This window comes from Miniopterus natalensis, chromosome 3, assembly GCF_054644295.1.
Source record: "Miniopterus natalensis isolate mMinNat1 chromosome 3, mMinNat1.hap1, whole genome shotgun sequence".
Classification (NCBI taxonomy): domain Eukaryota; kingdom Metazoa; phylum Chordata; class Mammalia; order Chiroptera; family Miniopteridae; genus Miniopterus; species Miniopterus natalensis.
In genome coordinates this window covers 75,950,153-75,971,014 of record NC_142083.1, presented here as the reverse complement: position 1 = coordinate 75,971,014, position 20,862 = coordinate 75,950,153, and the positions used below count along the sequence as shown (strand labels likewise).

The window sequence follows — 20,862 nt, the reverse complement described above, 5'->3', positions numbered from 1 at the left end:
GATATATGTCTAGGAATGCAGGAAAGTGAGTGAACTAAGGAATATACTGTGATTACTGTGTGGCATTCAGGACCCATTTGAAGGTACTTGGTTATAACTTGAACTAATACCACACACTGTCACTGTATCTTATATTCTAGTCATGTTTCTTTTTTAAATTTTTATTTATTGATTTGAGAGAGAAAAAAAACATCGATTTGTTGTTTGACTTATTTGTGCATTCATTGGTTGATTCTTGTATGTGCCCTGACCGGGGATCAAACCCAAAAAACTTGGCGTATGGAGATAACTCTAACTAACTGAGCTACCTGGCCAGGGCTGTTCTAGTCATGTTTATGCTGAGCATGTACAGTCCAGGGGTGACTAGATAGAACAGAGCAAGAGACACAAAGGAACTGTAGCCTCATGCAAGATTGATTATAGTGATTGACTGTGGAATTTAATCTGGGTTAGAAGGGCAGGGAAGTGTGAGCATGGCAAAAATGTGATAAAGTTAACAAATTTAAGGTCCTGGTGGGATTTAAGGATTAGAGTTGGGGTACTAGAGAGAGTGAATTAGAGATGTGAGAGGAAGAACAAAGAGAGAATTATGAAATTGAGAATTTAGGGGCCTTATAGTTACTAATATATTCATGAGAATGAGTTCTTGAGATATGGGGAGGGGTCAAAGGGGAGTTTGAGGATCTATGTGGTCAGGGTCGCCAGGGTTCTTTATTTGTGAACAGTGTCTTTGTTGTTAGTGTACTCACTGATAATTTTTTTTTTAAATCCTCAGGATACTTCTTCCATTGATTTTTAGAGAAGGCGGAAGGGAGGGAGGGGGAGAGGGAAAAGGAAAGAAGGGGGGAGAGAGAGGGAGGGAGAGAGAGAAAGAAACATTGATGTGAGAGAGACACATTGATTGGTTGCCTCCTGCATGCTCCCCGACTGGGCTGGGGAATGAACCTGCAACCCAGGTACATGCCCTTGACTGGAAATTGAACCCATGACCCTTGGGTGCGCAGGCCGACACTCTTCCACTGAGCAGCACCAGCCAGGGCCTCACTGGTACTTTTAATAAGAAAATATGCTTCTGAATTTAGACAAAAATATTTAAATGATAAACTTTAAACATAAACCATACCAGTCCTGTCTCAAGAGCAGTACTTTTAAAATTTCTCAAATGTCATTATCTAGCTCAGGTATTCTTTTTTTTTATCCTCACCTGAGGATATTTTTTCCATTGCTTTTCAGAGAGAGTGGGAGGGGGATTTGGGGGGGGGGGAAACATTGATGTGAGAAAGACATATCGATTGGTTGCCTCTTGCATACGCCCCTGCTGGGCCGGAAATTGAGCCTGCAACTGAGGTACATGCCCTTGGCCAGAATTAAACTCCAGACCCTCAGTCTGCAGGCCAATGCTCTAACCACTGAGCCAAACCGGCTAGGGCAGGTATTTATTTATTTATTTATTTATTTATTTATTTATTTATTTATTTATTTATTCATTATTTCAATTTATAGATGGTACTTGAGTTCTGGCTAGGAAATAAATCAGAACCAAGACTCCAACTATAAGAGAACATTTATTAGTAGAATCCAGAGGTAGAAGAAATCATTTGTAGAAGATGGGCTTAGGAAATAAGTCACAGAGGTAAAGGAAGGGCCGTTGTTGCTTGGGTGTGAGTAAGTTAATGGTAATGTGTCTGGGGGAAGGGGGAAGGGAAAGGTGCAAGTGTGCTCTGGGGAGGGAGAGCCTAGATTGGGTATTCTTAATCTGGGATCCATGGATGGACTCTGAAATTGTTTGCATAATTTTTGTATGTTTTTTCTGGGGAAAGGGTTCACTGTTCAAGTATTTAAGAACTCCTAATCTATATATAAACAGAAAGCTAGTTGCATAGCAAAAATATCTAATATTACAGTATAGCCTTTTAAGCCTGAGTATCAAGAGAATTTTGTGTTAAGATGGCTAAAACATTAGCTAACTTCATTTTTTTGTTTTTTTTTTAGGGACATAGTATCTGTGAAGAGAAATGAATTTGTAGTTTTACATGAATAGTGGCAAAGAGTGCCTTTACTATGCTTAAATACTGTTTCTTTAAATTAGTTTATAAAATTAATTTTGCTTCTATTTTTAAATTCTAGTATATGACTCTCAACCCTTCTACTAAGAGGAAGAATACTGGATCCCCGGACAGGAAGCCCTCAAAGAAATCCAAGACAGATAACTCTTCTCTGAGTTCAGCACTCAATCCTAAGTTATGGTGTCATGTACACTTGAAGAAATCCTTGAATGGCTCTCCACTCAAGGTGAAGAACTCAAAGAATTCCAGATCTCCAGAAGAGCATCTGGAAGAAGTGATGAAGATGATGTCAACCAACAAATTACATGGTAACTTTCACATTCCTAAGAAAGGCCCACCTGCCAAAAAGCCAGGGAAGCACAGTGACAAACCTTTGAAAGCAAAGGGCAGAAGCAAAGGCATCCTGAATGGACAGAAATCCACAGGGAATTCCAGATCTCCAAAAAAGGGCCTGAAGACTCCTAAAACCAAAATGAAGCAGATGACTTTGTTGGATATGGCCAAAGGCACTCAGAAGATGACACGAGCCCCACGAAATTCTGGGGGTACACCCAGGTCCTCTAGTAAACCTCATAAACATCTGCCTCCTGCTGCCCTACACCTTATTGCCTACTACAAAGAAAACAAAGACAGGGAGGACAAGAAGAGTGCCCTGTCATGTGTTATCTCCAAAACAGCTCGTCTTCTCTCCAGTGAAGATAGAGCTCGTCTCCCAGAAGAATTGCGAAGTATTGTTCAAAAACGCTTTGAGCTTCTAGAGCACAAAAAGAGGTGGGCCTCTATGTCTGAAGAGCAACGCAAAGAATATTTGAAAAAGAAGCGAGAGGAGTTGAGAGAAAAGTTGAAGGAAAAAGCCAAAGAGCGGAGAGAGAAAGAAATGCTTGAGAAACTAGAAAAACAAAAGCGATACGAGGACCAAGAATTAAATGGGAAAATCCTTCCAGCATTTAGATTGGTGGATACCCCCGAAGGGCTGCCCAACACACTGTTTGGGGATGTGGCCATGGTGGTGGAGTTCTTGAGCTGTTACTCTGGGCTACTCTTACCAGATGCTCAATATCCTATTACTGCTGTGTCCCTTATGGAAGCCTTGAGTGCAGAAAAGGGTGGCTTTTTATATCTGAATAGAGTGTTGGTCATCCTCTTACAGACCTTATTACAAGATGAAATAGCAGAAGACTATGGTGAATTGGGAATGAAGCTGTCGGAAATCCCTCTGACTCTGCATTCTGTTTCAGAGCTAGTACGGCTCTGCTTGCGCAAATCTGATGTTCAGGAGGAAAGTGAGGGCTCAGACACAGATGACAATAAAGATTCAGCACCATTTGAGGACAATGAAGTACAAGATGAGTTTTTAGAGAAGCTGGAAACTTCTGAATTTTTTGAGCTAACATCAGAAGAGAAGCTACAGATCTTGACAGCACTCTGCCACCGAATTCTCATGACATATTCAGTGCAAGACCACATGGAAACGAGACAGCAGATGTCTGCAGAGTTGTGGAAGGAACGGCTTGCTGTATTAAAGGAAGAAAATGATAAGAAGAGAGCAGAGAAACAGAAACGGAAAGAAATGGAAGCCAGAAATAAAGAAAATGGGAAAGAGGAGAATGGGTTAAGCAAAACTGATAGGAAAAAAGTTGTGAAATTTGAGCCCCAGGTAGATATGGAAGCTGATGACATGATAAGTACTGTGAAAAGCAGACGGCTGCTTGCCATTCAGGCTAAGAAGGAGCGTGAAATCCAGGAGAGAGAAATGAAAGGTAAAAGCTTGTGATAAGAAAAAAGGGGAAGCCCTTTAGAAGATAGTAAAAGTAAGAAAATTACTGAGGTAATGGTAGAGTCTCTATTTGTCATAACTATTTAGTTATTTCTGTATGTAATAACCTGGACCCTACTATGTAATAGTCTAGTAGAAGTGTGTGCATTCTGCAGTTAATGATAATTTGACTTAGATAATGTGATGTTGACATCTTTTCTGGGTTGGACAAAAATCTACAAATAGGTACAGTGGAAATAATATATGACTAGGGAATTGCTGATACGGGTTCAGACTCTACCTCTGACTTAGCTATATCCTTTGGTCAAGTGATTGGCTTCTTTCACTTAGTATCTATGACTCAGTTTCTTTGTGTTTGTAAAGATTGTTGTAACAGTTGAATGACAAGGCATTTGAAGCCCTCTGCACAGTTGCCAAATTAGATGGTAATCTTTCCCTTATTAAGATATAAGAACATAAAAGTTTTGGGCTTTGATGGCACCATCAGATCTCAAATTTTAAATAGCTTTATTAAGAAGTAATTCATATATCATGCAGTTCTTCCATTGATAGTGTACAATTCAGTGGTTTTAAATACATTCACAAATAAGTGCAACCTTTACCACTCTTTTATATATATATTTTTATATTTATATATTTTTATTGATTTCAGAGAAAGGAAGGGAGAAGGAGAGAGAGATAGAAACATCAATAAAGAGAGAGTCATTGATCAGCTGCCTCCTGCACGCCTCCTGCTGGGGAGCGAGCATCCTACCCAGACCTATGCCCTGACCCGGAATCGAACGGCGATCTCCTGGATCATAGGTTGATGTTCAAACCCTGAGCCACGCCGACTGGGCAGGACACTTTTAGAACATTTTCATCAACTCAAAAAGAAACCGCATACCCTTTAGTTATCATCACCCCACCTACCTCCCCAGATCTAAGTAACCACCAGTCTACTACTGTCTCTCTAGATTTGCCTGTTCTGACATAACATATAGATAGAATCATATAATAAATATGTGATCTTTTGTGATTGGCTTCTTTCACTTAGTATATATGTTTTCAAAGTTCATCCATATGTTTCAGTAGTACTTCATTCCCTTTAATAGAATACTATTCCATTGATTGGATATATCACGTCTTGTTTATCAGTTGATGGACATTTGGTTTGTTTCCTCTTTTTTGGCTGTGATGAGTAATGCTGCTGAAAGCAGGGTGTACAAGTTTTTGTATGGATGTCTCTTTTTATTTCTTGTGGGTATATAACTAGGTACATAATTGCTAGGTCTTATGGTAACTCTGTTTAACTGTTTGAGAAACTGCTAGACTGTTTTTCAAAGTGGATGCACAATATTTTCTATGAGCAGTGTATGAGGGTCCTGATTTCTGTACTTGTCTGCATCCTTACCAACACTTGTTATGTGATCTGTGGATTATGGTGGTTGTGAATTGGTATCTTATTAAGGTTTTGATACACATTTCTTGATAATTAATGATGTTTAGCATCTTTTCATGTGCCTATTGGTCATTTGTATATCTTCTTGGGAGAAATGCTAATTCACATCTTTTGCCCATTTTCAAATTAGATTATTTGTCTGTTATTATTATTGACTTGTAAGAGTTCTTTGTATATTCTAGATACAAATCCCTTTTCTCTCGGGTATATGATCTGCAAATATTTTCACCTGTTTTATGCATTGTCTTTTTATTTTTTTGATAATGTCCATTGAAGCACCAATTTAAAAATTTTTGATGAAGTCCAATTTATCTATTTTTCCCCCCATTGGTTGCTTGTGGTTTTGGTGTCATATCTAAGAAACTATTGCCAAATCCAAGGTCATGAAGATTTACCCCTGTGTTTTCTTCTAAAAGTCTTACAGTTTTAGCTCTTACATTTAGGTCTTTGATTAATTTTCAGTTAATTTTTGTATGTGATATGAGGTAAGAGCCCAACTTTATTCGTTTGTGTGTGGCTATCCAGTGATGTCCTATTATTGTTTGTTGAAAAGATTATTCTTTCCTCCATTGAACGATCTTGGCGCCTTTGTAAAAAATCATTTGACTGTAGATGTGTCGATTTATTTCTGGATTCTCAATTCTGTTCCATTTATCTATATGTCCCTTACACCAATATTACAGTGCCTTGATTACTGTTGTTTTGTAGTAGTTGTGGAAGTGGGGAAGTGTGAATTCTCTAACTTGTTCTTTTTCAAGATTGTTTTAGGTCTTCTGGGTCCCTTGCAATTCCATAGTACTTTTTAAAAAAAATAAATGTCTTTTTTGATTTCAGAGAGAGGAAGGGAGAGAGAGAGAGAGAGAAACATTAATGATAAGAGAATCATTGATTGGCTGCCTCCTGCATTCCCCCAACTGGGGATCGAGCCCGCAACCCAGGCATGTGCCCTGACTGGGAATTGAACGGTGATCTCCGGGATCCTAGGTCGATGCTCAACCTGCTGAGCCATGCCCGCCTGGGCTCCATAGTAATTTTAGAATCAGCTTGTTAATTTCTGCAAAGAAGCCATCTGGGACTCTGTTCAAGATTGCTTTGAATTTATAGGTTGATTTTGGGATCTATAGATTAGAACTATAGATCTAATATACCTGTTGCCATCTTAATGATATTTTATCTTCTGATCCATGAATATGAGATGTTTTTAATTTATTTAGATCTTTAATTTCTTTCAATGTTTTGTAGTTTTCAGAGTGTAAGTTTTGTATTTCTGTTGTTAAATTTATTTCAAATTAATCTCGACACCCAAGAGTTCTGCTTTGCCTTCCTCATTCTATATTTGCATCTTTTTCTTGTATCACGAGATCCCTGGCACCTATGGATATCAGTATATTTTTTCTCTTAATTTATTGGAGTGTCACTTGTCAACAAAACTATACAGGTTTCAGGTGCACAACTCCACAACACAACGTCTGTACACTGCACTGTGTGTACAATACCCCAAGCCAAGCCCCCCCCCACCGCCAACAATCACCACACTGTAGTCTGCATCTCAGTTTTTTCTTTTCTGTTTAGTCGCCCTACCCCCCACCCACTATCTATATCAATATTTACTTATTTGATCAATCTTACAATGTACACAAAATATTTTTTAAGACTAAACTGTTTTGATCACTGTTACAGTTTTAAACCTTATAGAAGTTGCCAGCCTATGAAATGAAGATGGTAAAAACCGTTTCTCAAAGTTGGATGCTTAGGGTTGGATAGATACCTAGAAATAGTCTTAAATTATGTGTGAGAGATTTTAGATGAAGTCAAACAACTTTGTTACTTTATTAGCTCTTTTATTAGAAAATATGTAATATTCTAAAACAGATTTTAGGTTACATTACTTAAGGCCATTGAAATGTTTTTATATGCACATTGTGTGATCATGTATATATCTGTACTTTCCAGTTTGAAAGAATAGAATTGCATTCCATATAAAATAGCATGTAGATAATATCACATTTCATTGTGTTTTACCTGAAACAGTGATTTCTTGTTGCTGGTGTTACTCTGTGTGTTATATTTATCTTAACCTAGGAGAAAGGCTAGGAAGATGATATTCTATTATTGATATAGAGATACAAGGAACAAAAAATATTACTCTCTTGCCATGGCCATTATTTGAATTGCAGTGTTCAGGTCTTTCAATATCTAGTTTAGTGTTGTAACTGCTGAAACTAAATTTGGTTGTCTTTTGATGACTTCCCTTAGATTGTTTTTTGTTTGTAGCTGCAGGAGAAGGAGCCTTTCCTTTATTGTGATTCAGCCATTACTCTTTATCATTTACCTTTGTGTACTGATCTCTACTGTAATTGTTGCCTACATAGTTGTATGCAGGCTAGAAAACTTTATTAAAGATTACATGCCATGTTGGTTTTAAATGAGATCTGTCTTAACTTTTTAAAAGTAATATCATTAGATTGATGCATTTTCCAGATTCTCACCATATTGTAGATGTCACCAGTAGAGAATTGGTTAAAAATTCTGGCATTGTAAATGGTAGTGCTTTGTACTTACAGTATCAAAATTTGTGATGGTTATGGAAAAACTTAAAAGGCAAGATAACTGGACTTCTTTGTTGACGGAAATTTCTGTCTGGATAGAGTAAACCCATATAATGATCAGAAATAAGTTCATTAAAATTTCTGTGTTCTTAACAGTACTAACTCAAAAAATAGTATTCAGTATGCAATAATTGCTCTTTTTCACAAGTGCTTCCCTGCCCTTGCTTTATCAATTCTTTTTTGTTTTTGTTTTTTTGTCACCAAGGCTAATAAGCTGAAGATACTATCAATTTCCTCAAGGCAGAAATTTGTTTCATTTTGAAATAGCTAATTCTAGTTTTATCTCAATCATTTTGAGGATCCTATGATGGTCCTGTCACAAAATGTTTCAATTAATTCCATTTAAGGACTGTTTTAAGGTTACATTTAAAATTATTAATAAAAATCAATTCACTTATTAAAATTAATAGGTTAAATTTTGGAGAGAAAAGATTTTGCATTGAATTGATGGCTGAGACAGCACCAAAATTCAAAGCACATAGGAGGACCAGATAGAAATTGCTGCCTTTGCATGTCATTTCTTATAACAGATCAGAATTAGGAGAAGGAAACTTACGGTTTGATTAAGACATACTTTATACCAAGCACTTTTCACTCCATATATGATTTAAATTGTAAGAGTGGAATTTACTAGAAAAAAAAATCTAGTTGATTCTTTTTGTCTTTAACAGTGAAACTTGAACGAGAAGCTGAGGAAGAACGAATACGAAAACACAAAGCAGCTGCTGAGAAGGCATTCCAAGAGGGAATTGCCAAGGCAAAACTAGTCATGCGCAGGACTCCTATTGGTACAGATCGAAATCATAACAGGTAACTTATTTAACTTAATTTTTTGTCATTTTATAGGTTCTTTATATTTTTACTGGTTATGAAACTGTCTAAAGTACTGAGAATAGATAAGCTTCCCTGTTCATGGAGTTTGGAAACAGAATTGCTCATCACATTCATTGAATATTTATTGAATGTGTGCCAAATGCTAGGGTTACAAAGTTAAATAAAGACATGACCCTGTTCTTATGATATCACAAATATGGAACTTAAGTTATGGTGATAGGTGACATGTGAAACAAATAGAGGTCTTAAAAAATGGTATTGTATTTTAAATGCATGCATGGCATGGAATCAAAAGTCAAGAAATATTAGAAGTTATAAAAATTACAGATGTTAAACAAGTCTGAAATTTTAAACATTTTTGGTGTTCTTTGTCTTACTTTATAATTTGTATATTTCTGAATGTTTAGTAATATTTAATCATCTTTCCCAACAATAAAGTCATCTGTGCTCATGAGCTATCATTATCTTATTAATATGTGGTTGTTATTTATAGGTACTGGCTCTTCTCAGATGAAGTTCCAGGATTGTTTGTTGAAAAAGGCTGGGTACATGACAGCATTGACTACCAGTTCAACCATCACCGCAAAGACCATGCTGACTCTCCTGATGAAGATTACTGTCCCCGTAGTATGTATATCTATTAGTAATTTTACCTGCTCAAGTAGTGTAAATATGAAGGACTGTCTGTCTTCTGTCACCTTTTCCATTTGTAAAATTTCTTTATTGCCTTCTAGGTAGATGTATTTGAGTGGGATGGGAGAATGTGAAATGCACAGAAAGGGGGGAAACTAATATGCAATTACCAACTTTGTTTCAAGCATTGTGTGGAAAGATAAAGAGTTTGAAAACTACTCGTATAAAATTTATATGAGTATAACAACATCTTGTTTGGGTATTAGATTTTATACGAGTAGTTTTCAAACTTTGTTCCTTGCAAATCTCTTTCTAGGTACCTGAAGGGTTAGAATTGAGGTAAGGCGGCCAAGAAGGCAGGTATATGTCTTCTTCCTCCACTTTTAAAATTCATTTATTCAGTATTTATGGATCATCTTTTATGTGCCTACAAATTTTTCATGTGTTATGATACAAGGTAGCAAACAAGACAGATAAGGTTCTGAATGTCATTTAACTAAAATTTTAGTGAGGAGAAAAAACAAATATCTGAAAAATAAGTGACTGAAGGGGGACTGATAATGTTCTTTTTCTTCGTCTGGGGTCTGGTTACATGGGTATGTTCAGTTCACAAAATAAGTCCAGAAGTGTAATTTTCTAAATATATATATGGGGGTGGGGGGAGAGAAAGTATATATACTATTGACCCTTGAACAACATGGGTTTGAACTGCACAGGTCCACTTATGCATGGATTTTTTTTTCAATAAATACCTATACTGTTTTTGACCCATGGTTTGGAGTTCACGGATGTGGAAGACCAACTGTATGCATTGATCTATGCCATTTTATATAGGTGGCTTCAGCATTAAGGAAGATAAAAAATTCAGATGGTTAGGTTAGGCCAATCAGGCTTGTCCAATCTCAGCTTTATTGACATTTTAAGCCAGATAATTCCTTGCAGTGGGGGAGGTTATTCTATGCGTTGTAGGATATTGAACAGCATACCTGGATTCTACCCTTTAGATGCCAGTAGTGACAACCAAATGTGTGACTCGACATTGTCAAATGTCCCCTGGGAGGCAACATGACTTCCTGTTGAACCACTGAGTTAGATGATCCATAAGCTTTCTTCCAGCTTTACTTTCTATATCCTAATAAAATTTGCTTCTCAAGTGTTAGATTCTGTTGTGTGTTTTTTGAGAAATCTTTAATTTTTTTCAAAATTTTTTTCTTCGTTTTGAAAAACCCGTAATCCAAACTTTAAACTCACAAAATTGATAAGGAAATTAATATATAGGCCCAAACTTTAAATGTAAGGCATTTTCCTATTATATTAACTATTAGATTGTAATACTTAGTAGAAAAATCTAGTTCTGGTAGACTGTAAATACCCAGGTGAGGGCAGTTATGTTTGAGAGCAATAAATGTGAAGTCAGGATTTTCAGACATAGGAGAGGTTCCAGTGGGCTGAGAGACTGAATGTGTTTCAGAAGCTTAGTGGCCAGCCTTAGAAGTTGGGCCTACACAGTTAGAACTCCCTGAGAGAAGGTTGGCATCCAAATCCCTTCACTTCCAGAGCATCCTGGTGAATGTTGGTGCTTCATGATTTCTAGTTCCAGCATGGCAGGCTCTCTTCAAAATTACCTGACGGAAAGGACTAAAAAGGAAAGAAAAGGTTGTTAGTATTGCAGGGGAGAGAATAGGAGCAGCAGAACAAACCAATTGTAGTATGAGGTAAGGCTTCAAATACTGGCTTAACATCTATCTATGTTAATGTCATATATTAGTATATAAAAATCAGTTTACAAAAATGTTAATCATATCTGACATATTAAAGCTTTCGGGGGTAAGTATTTAGTAGTTTATATATTTCAGTTGACTCTCCTTTACCACAGATGTCTTTGTGTTAACATCGGAGTAAATTATTTGCTTTGATAGAGTTATTTAGTTATCCATCTTCATTCTAAGTTGTGAAACTCTTAAACTTTGAACTGTACAACTATTCAGCTGTATAGAGAACAAATATCTCAGATAAATGCTTTATGTAAGATACTTAAGAGAAGTTAGCATCTATTGTGCATGTGGATCTATGTAATAGGCAGCATCTGTGTTTTTAGTTGTTAGGTTTGATGCTGTGTGTGGCTTAGTTTTGAAACCAGGAATTGGATATTTATTATATTCAACCTAATGTATTAATTTTTCTTAGGTAAGAAAGCAAACCTAGGCAAAAATGCAAGCATGAACACACAACATGGACCAGCAACAGAAATTGCGGTAGAGACCACCATACCCAAACAAGGACAGAATCTATGGTAATGTGAGCATTCATCTGGCTGCTCTTTCTTTTTCCTTTCAATGTTAAGAAAGTATTTAATATATTAACACCAGTGAGTTAATGATTATCTGTTCAGATCATTTTGTGTAACTTTGATTTCTTGGATATGTAAACTCATTGCTTTAAAAGCAGATTTTATTATTTGTTTTTTGTATTTTTAAATATATCTTTATTGACTTCAGAGAGAGGAAAGGAGAGGGAGAGAGAAAGATAGAAACATCAATGATGAGAGAGTCATTGCCCTCAACCCGGGCATGTGCCCTGACCTGGAATCGAACCCCGATTGCCTGGATCCTAGGTCGACGCTTAACCGCTGAGCCATGCCCGGCCGGGCTATTATTGTTTTTTAATCCTCACCCAACGACATGTTTTTTATTGATGTTAGAGAGAGAGGAAGGGAAAGAGAGAGAGAGAAACATCAATGTGAGGGAGACACGTCAATCTGTTGCTTCCTGTACTCACCCCTAATTGCGCATCGAACCCTCAAACCTAGGTATGTGCCCTGACCAAGAATTGAACCTGTATCTCTTTGGTGTACAGCACAACTCTCCAACCAACTGAGCCACCTGGCTGTGGCAAAGCAGACTTGATTTCTTCTTTTTTAAATATATCTTTATTGATTTCAGAGAGAGCAAAGGGGAGAGAGAGAGAAACATCAGTGAGAGAGTCATTGATTGGCTGCCTCCTGCACACCCCCGACTGAGGATTGAGCCCACAACCCGGGCATGTGCCCTGACCAGAAATTGAACCCCGATTGCCTGGATCCTAGGTCGATGCTCAACCGCTGAGCCATGCCCGGCCGGGCTTGATTTCTTTTTTTAATATATCTTTATTGATTTCAGAGAGAGGAAGGGAAAGAGAGAGATAGAAACATCAATGGTGAGAGTCATTGATCAGCTGCCTCCTGCACGTCCCCCGCTGGGAATTGAGCCCACAACCCAGACATGTGCCCTGATGAGGAATCAAATGGCGATCTCCTGGATCATAGGTTGATGCTTAACTGCTGAGCCATGCCGGCTGGGCCAGACTTGGTTTTTTGATAATAAATATTTGTTTGTTCTAGGTTTGGGATTATATCCCCTCCCAGTGTAACCTTGTATATGATAGCTTTTTTTTTTTTAATAAATATATCTTTATTGATTTCAGAGAGATGAAGGGGGGGAGAGAGAGAGAGAGAGAGAGAGAGAGAGAGAGAGAGAGAGAGAGAGAGAGTTGAAACATCATTGATCGGCTGCCTCCTGCACACACCCAACTGGGGATCGACCCTGCAACCCGGGCATATGCCCTGACCGGGAATTGAACAGCGATCTTCTGGATCCTGCGTCGATGCTCAGCCACTGAGCCATGACTGGCTGGGCGTATGTGATAGCTCTTACATAGCATTGGAAATGCTTTTCAGTTCATTTATAAGTAGAAGTATTTAGGATTTTCATCTTCATTAATTGAAAAATAAACATTTGTATACATAGCCATTAATTTTCCTTTGTGTTGATTCTGCTTTTAGGCAGGGATCTAGGTTTTGAAAGGGCTGTTACTTTGTGATTGCATTAACTGCTTTAGCTATGATCACCTTTGCTTTAATGACCATTTATCTTTTATTTTTGGATATCCAAGTTTAGTCTTTGAAAAGGTGTATGGACAAATTGCCTATTAACTTGATAAAATTTGTCTCTTTATATTTAGTAGTAAACATTGGCTCCAATGTCCATGGATAAAGTTAACATTAGGCAATTAGAAAGCTCCCCTGTAAAGCTGTCTGCATCAGGGCTTTTGTTTGCTGGGAGTTTTTTTATTGCTGCTTCGATTTTATCAGTTATTAGCCTGTTCAGGTTTTCTGATTCTTCCTGACTTAGTTTTACATCATCTCTCGCATATATAGAATTTAATAAATAGACTGAGGAATAAAATAGAACCATAGACATAGAAGCATGGAACAGACTGGCGCATCTCAGTGGGAACTCGAGGATGGGGGAGTGGGTGAGGAGAGACTAATCAAAGAACTTATATGCTTATATGCATAACCTACGGACACAGACAGTAGTGTAGTGAAGGCTTGGGAGGGGGGTGTGGGGTGGAGGGCATCAGTGGGGGGAAAAAGGGGACATCTGTAATACTTTCAACATTAAAGATAAATTAAAAAAAAAAAAAGTTAGCATTAGCCCAGCTGGGCAGTGCTCAGCGGTTGAGTGTCAGCCTAGGATCCAGGCGATATAGCAGTTCGATTCCCTGTCAGGGCACACGCCCGGGTTGCAGGCTCAACCCCCAGTCGGGGGCGTGCTGGGGGCAGCCAATCAATGACTCTCTTATCTTTGATGTTTCTATCTCTCTCTCCCTCTCCTTTCCTCTCTCTGAAATCAATAAAGATATATTAAAAAAAAAAAAAAAAAGTTAACATTAGGCATGGAAATAGTAAACTAGTTCTTCTTGTGAGCAAGTTTAGAATTCTTCTCTCCCAACCCCCACCATCAACCCTAGATCCCTTTCTTAGTATTTGACTTTTTATTCCCCTCAGAATTATTCAGGTCTGTTTTGCCCCTACAGGTTTTTATGTGATAGTCAGAAGGAACTGGATGAGTTGCTAAATTGCCTTCACCCTCAAGGAATAAGAGAAAGTCAGCTTAAAGAAAGAATAGAGAAGAGGTAAGGATTTTCATTTTGCTCTTCACACCGTAAATCTCTTCAGCATTAGAAACTATAAATGCCTTAGGTTTTTTTTCTTATCGGTTAAAACTGATTACATTTTTAAAAATGTCTAACTTTTATATTCCTTTTGCTTGGTATTTTCTTGGCACATCATACTTATTTGGAAAAATACGCTTTTAAACTATGCATATTCAGGGTAGCAGGATTAGACATTGAATAATGCATACCATGCACCACACTGAGATCCTCTTTATAGTTAGGCAGCCTTGCACATCATTTGTTGATCAAAAGTATTCTGTCAGTATTCCAAATAGCCAAAAAATGAAAACAACCTAAATGTCCATCAACTGATGGATAGATGTTGTTCGTATATCCATAAATTCAGCCATGAAAAGGAACGAAGTACTGATATATGCAACAATGGGGATGAACCTAGAAAATAGGCTGTGTCAAAGAAGCCAGATATAAAAGACTGCATATGTTATGGTTCCATTTATATGAGACATCCAGAGTAGGCAAATCCACAGACAAAGAGTAGATTAGTGGTTGCCAGGGAATGGGAGACAGGGAGAGTTGGGAGTAACTGCTAACAGGTATGGGATTTCTTTATGGGGTGATGAAAATGTGTTGGAATTAGGTAGTTTTGATGGTTCCACAGTAGAGAAACTATTACAAATGTATGCTTTAAAATGGTGAGCTTAATGTTATATGAATTACATCTCAAAAATAAAAAATAAAATAACCAAACCTCCAAATCCCAAATAAAAACTGTGCTGTCTACAAAATTGGCATCAACTCCATCTAGATTTGTTAGTGTCCTCCTTGTTTTAACTGTTGTTTCTATCAAAGCCAGGACAAGATTTTGGCTTAAGGCTACCTTTAATTTCTTGAGTTTAGGTTTGATTGAAGAGAAAAGGAGAATACCATTTAGTACGTGCTCTGCAATTTTGCCAGACTTTTTTGAGTGATAATGGGTACATCATATTTTAGCCCACTGCTTAATGTGAAAAGCTAATTAAAATTGTATTCACAGTCATGCTTTATTAATAAAGATATGATTAGGGAAATTAAGAAAGACAAGGGAAAATGTCAGTACACAAAACCACAAAGGAGTACAATTCTGTGATGTTCCTTCTGTTTAAGATATAGTCAAACTTTGGTTCTCAAACAAAAAGGTTAAAATGGAATCATTTGGGGGTCTGGAACAAATGAATTCAATTAACATTATTTCTAATGGGAGAAAATGATTCGGTTTTCTAACAAATCGCTTCTTGAACAGCCTCCTAGAACGAATTCAGTTTGAGAACTGAGGTTCCACTGTATTTGCTAAGCACATGCGTAGGATTGAAAGGACTTACTCCATTCAGTAAATATATACAGATCAATCCTTCCATTAAAAGGTTAGAGATTGTCAGGATTAAAAACAAAATTTACACATTTTGTTTTGTTTTCTTGAACATTAGAAAAATATTCACCTTATTTTGCTTGGTTTTGAACTTTTTAAAAGCTGTCAAGCAGTGTGTATATAGTCTTTGGGGCTTTTTCTCTTTATTTTGGCACTAAAGAATCTTTTTAAAAAAATAACTGAACTCCATTTTCCTTTCCACATATTATTCCAAGACACTAATATTTGTGATTCTGCTCCAATTTATTTATCTATTTTCTTGGTGGTGGTTATTTGACTTGCTTCCCTTGGGGGTGGCCAAGGTGATGAGGTAATATGTCACAAACCATTTGAGGTTCATATTTATTAAAAAGATACAGGGTGTCCCCCCAAAATAATACACACTTTGAATAATTATAAAAGCAGTGTTTATTTTAAAATACATTTCATTTTCAAAATGTAATAGAATCTACAGACATAGTGTGTGTACATTGTTTGGGGGACATCTGTATATATGCTCTTTATAATAAAATATGTAAAATGATTAAGGATTTAAAAGGTATACAGTCAGTTGTAGCTCAGCTAAAAAGATTTTTTTTTAAAGTGTACCAAAGGATACTAGGCCGGTTGGAAACATAAACAAGTAAATTTTTTTGTTACATCCATTGAACATTTACAAAAATTGATCATATACTTAGCCATGAAAACAGTCTCAACAAATTCAAAAAGTAGAATGCTTCAGGGTACATTCTCTGATCATATTGTAATAAAATCAGAAATAAATTCTTTAAAGATGATTTAAAAAGATCTTAACTGGTAAGTTAAATATATTCCTAGGTAACACTTAGATCAAAGAAGAAAATAAAAGGGAAATTATATTGTATGTAGAAAACATTGAAAGAATCCTTTATAAGAAAACCAGTGAGAAACAGTGAAGTTGTATTCTGGAAAATAACATTAAAAACCCATATTATTAAGAAAGAATAGGGAACTTAGTACTCAACTTAGATGACCTTGAGCTTTAGTTTTCATTTTGGTATAGGAAGCCAATAGTGAAGCTTATGGCCCCATCCAGGGTAGAGTCTCATTTGAGTCGTTTTTGCTGGGACCTCAAACGGTTAATTGTTAATGTAAAAGTGAATGTGAAGGTCCTTATGTAGATTTTCGGTTGAAATCATTTTTCTTCTGTGTTGTGAAGAATTTCAGGCAGATGATTTAAAGCTGTCTTGGGTTGGTAGCAATTTTTGGCAACTGACAAGCAAGTGCACATTCTTTCTGGAGGGGAGCACACCTTCAAACCAGGCCTCAAAGAATTCCCACAGATAAAATTCCAAGAAACTCATGGTAAAATAATTTAAAAATATATAAACTCTAGGTACCATAAATGAGAGCTAGGAAAAGCAACCCACTTCAAGATACTGGAATTTATCAAATACAGAATAAAATAAGTTTATTTTAAAAATGAATAAAAAATAAGAGAAATTTGAAAACTTGGGCAAGAAACACACAAGACTATTAAAAATTACCAAGGAGAGATGAAAAAAAATCTAAATATATCTTATAGAAATAAAACTTGTTATTCAAATAATTGTAACTTATGAACCATCTTCAAAAGTTTATTTCCCCTCCTGCTCACCCCAACTTTTCTAGGTACCAGGACATTATTCATTCTATTCACTTGGCCCGGAAGCCAAATTTGGGCCTAAAATCCTGTGATGGAAACCAGGAGCTCTTAAATTTTCTTCGCAGTGATCTCATTGAAGTTGCAACAAGGTTACAAAAGGGTGGTCTTGGTTATGTGGAAGAAACATCGGAATTTGAAGCTCGGGTAAGAATATTAAGAAAACACCCTTTGAAATCTGTTACTCATGAAAACTCAGTTTGGAATTGTTCCCTGATACTGTTTTTGACTTCCCCTGATGATCTTGGAAATCATATGTTTGGGTTTATCTTGAAAGATATGTTTCGGAACTGAAAATTCTCTGTATACATACGATATTTTTTCTTTGTCATCTTTTGCTGGTATGCCAAAAAATCTCATACATGTGATACCTGTGCTTTGAGGTCTGAAATATATTTGTTGTATACTGCTTTTACCATTCTTTACGCCAGATTAGCTCAGCAGAGTTATGCATATATTGGGCAATACTCTTGCTGTTAGACTGGAGAATACTATCCATCAATTATTACTGTAAAATGTTTTTTTTATTGATTTTTAAATAATAAAGTCCATATTAACTCCAAACTATTTGTGGGTCTTTTCAAATTATTTACATGTATTATAGCATGTGTATTATTGTTGTATCTTTTTAAAAATTTTTTAAAGACAATTGACATAACAATACTATATTACTTTCAGGTGTAATTGTTATGATTTTTAAACACTTTTTTTTTTCTTTATTGATCTCAGAGAGAGGAAAGGCGAGGGAAAGAGAGAGAGAGAGTCATTGATCAAGCCCACAACCGGGGCCTGTGCCCTGACCAGGAATCGAACCCTGATCGCCTGGATCCTAGGTCGATGCTCAACCGCTGAGCCACGCCCGGCCGGGCGTAATTGTTATGATTTTTATGAGCAGTTACATCCCCCCCCATTTTAAAAAATGCTTTCTATTTCTTTTAGTTTTTATATCACTTCAGGATACATAATAATCTATGGAGTCGATATTATTTTAAATCTTCTGTCAGAGTTTGTATTTCATTTTCTTTGCTGTTAGAATTAGCAGATTATATATGTTACTTTTTTCGTTTTAATTTGTCTGGTTATGAATTCTTGGTACATTTCCTAGGGAAACAATTTAAACATCTGTGTTTTTTAATGATTCTTTTGAAGAATTATTCAACCCAAAATAACTTTGCCATTTTCAGATATTACATTTACTCTTTTATTTAACAAATATTTATCAATTGCCTACTTTGTGCCAAACCATACCTTACTAACATTGGGTTATCATTATTCTTCTTTGTTTCTCTTTGTGGTTATAAAATGGTATCTTCTAATTGGCATGTCTAGCGTAACTGAGAAGGTAGTGTTTGGTATTTAAGAGCATGATTTGGGTCCAAGTGATTTAGCTTCTGTTTCCTCATTCATAAAAAAATGTGAAGCTTAGATGAGGTCAAGTATGTAAAACATATTACTTGTTTTATAGTTTGTAAGCCAGTAGGTCAGAAAATTTTTACTTTCCTTAGTTTTTCTTTGCCTTGAGGGTGTAGTTTGCATATAATAGACACTCAGTTTACTGAGTGAAAGAATGAGTTGCATAATTTCCTTAAGTAGAACAAGTTTCAGCATTTTGTGGATCTATTCACTGAGGAAATGGAAGTAGTCAGCTTTTAAATGCATAAGTCATCCATTGAACTGAGGAACCCAGTTAAATTAATGTTATGTGACCCATTGATTTTACTACATTCAAATCAACCTTTCATCTTTCTCTCAATCTGGTTTTTAAATCAATCCCCGTAGGTGATCTCTTTAGAGAAACTGAAGGATTTTGGTGAGTGTGTGATTGCCCTTCAAGCCAGTGTCATAAAGAAATTTCTCCAAGGCTTCATGGCTCCCAAGCAAAAGAGAAGAAAACTCCAAAGCGAAGATTCAGCAAAGACTGAAGAGGTGGATGAAGAGAAAAAAATCGCAGAAGAAGCAAAGGTTAGTTAATGAATATGTAGTTTTATGACTGTGTAGAAGAGTGTGATTTGACTTTAAATAGTCTAACCCTATGCTTTTTAGCTACTGTAAGCTCTCTTCCTGAGCGAGTGTTCCATTTTTGTTACTTTCACTGAAGTTTATGGTTTTCAAACTGGTCTGTTGAGCACAGCCCTACCTCTAGGGCTGGGTAATGGGTCAGAATGCCCCGCTTCCCCTTTCCCAGAGCTGATTCCTGGGATATCAGTTTTTAAATTTTAAAAATTGTGGCAAAAGACTTGGGGTGATGAACATACAATTGAGCGTATAGATGATGTGTTGTAGAATTTTGCACCTGAAAGCTGTATAATTTTGTTAACCAGTGTCACCCCAATAAATTCAATTAAAAAAGTAAAAATGAAAAACATTGTGGTAAAATATACATAACAGGCAATTTAACAGTTTAACTATTTTTTACGTGTACAGTACTGTCATTAAGTATATTTACATTGTTCTGTAACTGTTACCATCATCCATCTCCAGAATTTTTTATCTTAAACTGAAACTATTCATTACAAATACTAAACTACCCATTTTGCCCCCACTCCTGGCAACCACTGTTTTCTCCCTGTGTATATTTGACTACTATAGGTACCTCATATAAGTGGAATCATAGAATATTTGTCCTTTTGTGACTGGCTTACATAACTTAGTACAATGGCTTCAAAGTTCATCCGTATTGTAACATGTGCCAGAATTTTCTTCCTTTTTAAGACAGTAATGTTCTAGTGTACATACATAATACCACGTTTTGTTTATTCATCTGTGGATGGACACTCGGGTCACTTCCACCTTCTGGCTATTGTGAATAATGCTATGAACATGGGTGTGCCAGTATCTGTTCCAGTCCCTACTTTCAGTTCTTTTGAGTATAGACCCAGAAGTAGAATTGTTGGATCACATAGGAATTCTATTTAGTTTCTTGAGGAACTGCCATAATGTCTTCCTTAGTGGTTGTACCATTTCATACTCCTACCAGTAATGCACAAAGATTCCAATTTCCCACATCTTTGCCAACATATGTTATGTTCTGTTTCTTCCATAGTAGCCTAGGGTGTGAAGTGGTGTCTTGTAGATTTGATTTGCATTTCTCTAATGATTAGTGATGTTGAACATCCTTTCTTATGCTTATTGGCTGTTTTTCTTATCTCCTTCGTTGGGCAAATATCTAGTCCTTTGGCTATTATTTATTTTTTAAATGTGTTTTTATTGATTTCAGAGAGGAAGGGAGAGAGAGAGAGAGAAACATCAATGATGAGAGTCATAGATTGGCTGCTTCCTACATGCCCCCTCCTGGGAATCAAACACAAAACCCAGGCATGTGCCCTGACCGGGAATTGAACCGCGATCTCCTAGGTCATAGGTTGATGCTCAACCTCTGAGCTACACTGACTGGGCTATCTTAATATCTTAATTTCTTGCTGATGAACATTATGTTGTCTCTGGTTTTTCTTTTTCTTTTTTTTAACATTTTTAATCA

General features: G+C 36.5%; 1 protein-coding gene across 1 annotated transcript in view; it reads left to right on the top strand.

Annotated features, from left to right (window-relative positions):
* BAZ1B (bromodomain adjacent to zinc finger domain 1B) overlaps nt 1–20,862 on the top strand; it is a 76,205-nt gene that overhangs the window by 40,256 nt on the left and 15,087 nt on the right. The window contains exons 7-13 of the mRNA XM_016199018.2: nt 2,128–3,826; nt 8,565–8,703; nt 9,221–9,354; nt 11,548–11,653; nt 14,218–14,316; nt 17,354–17,531; nt 19,164–19,346. Of these exons, the coding sequence (XP_016054504.1) occupies nt 2,128–3,826; nt 8,565–8,703; nt 9,221–9,354; nt 11,548–11,653; nt 14,218–14,316; nt 17,354–17,531; nt 19,164–19,346 (2,538 nt within the window). The remainder of the gene's footprint in view (nt 1–2,127; nt 3,827–8,564; nt 8,704–9,220; nt 9,355–11,547; nt 11,654–14,217; nt 14,317–17,353; nt 17,532–19,163; nt 19,347–20,862) is intronic.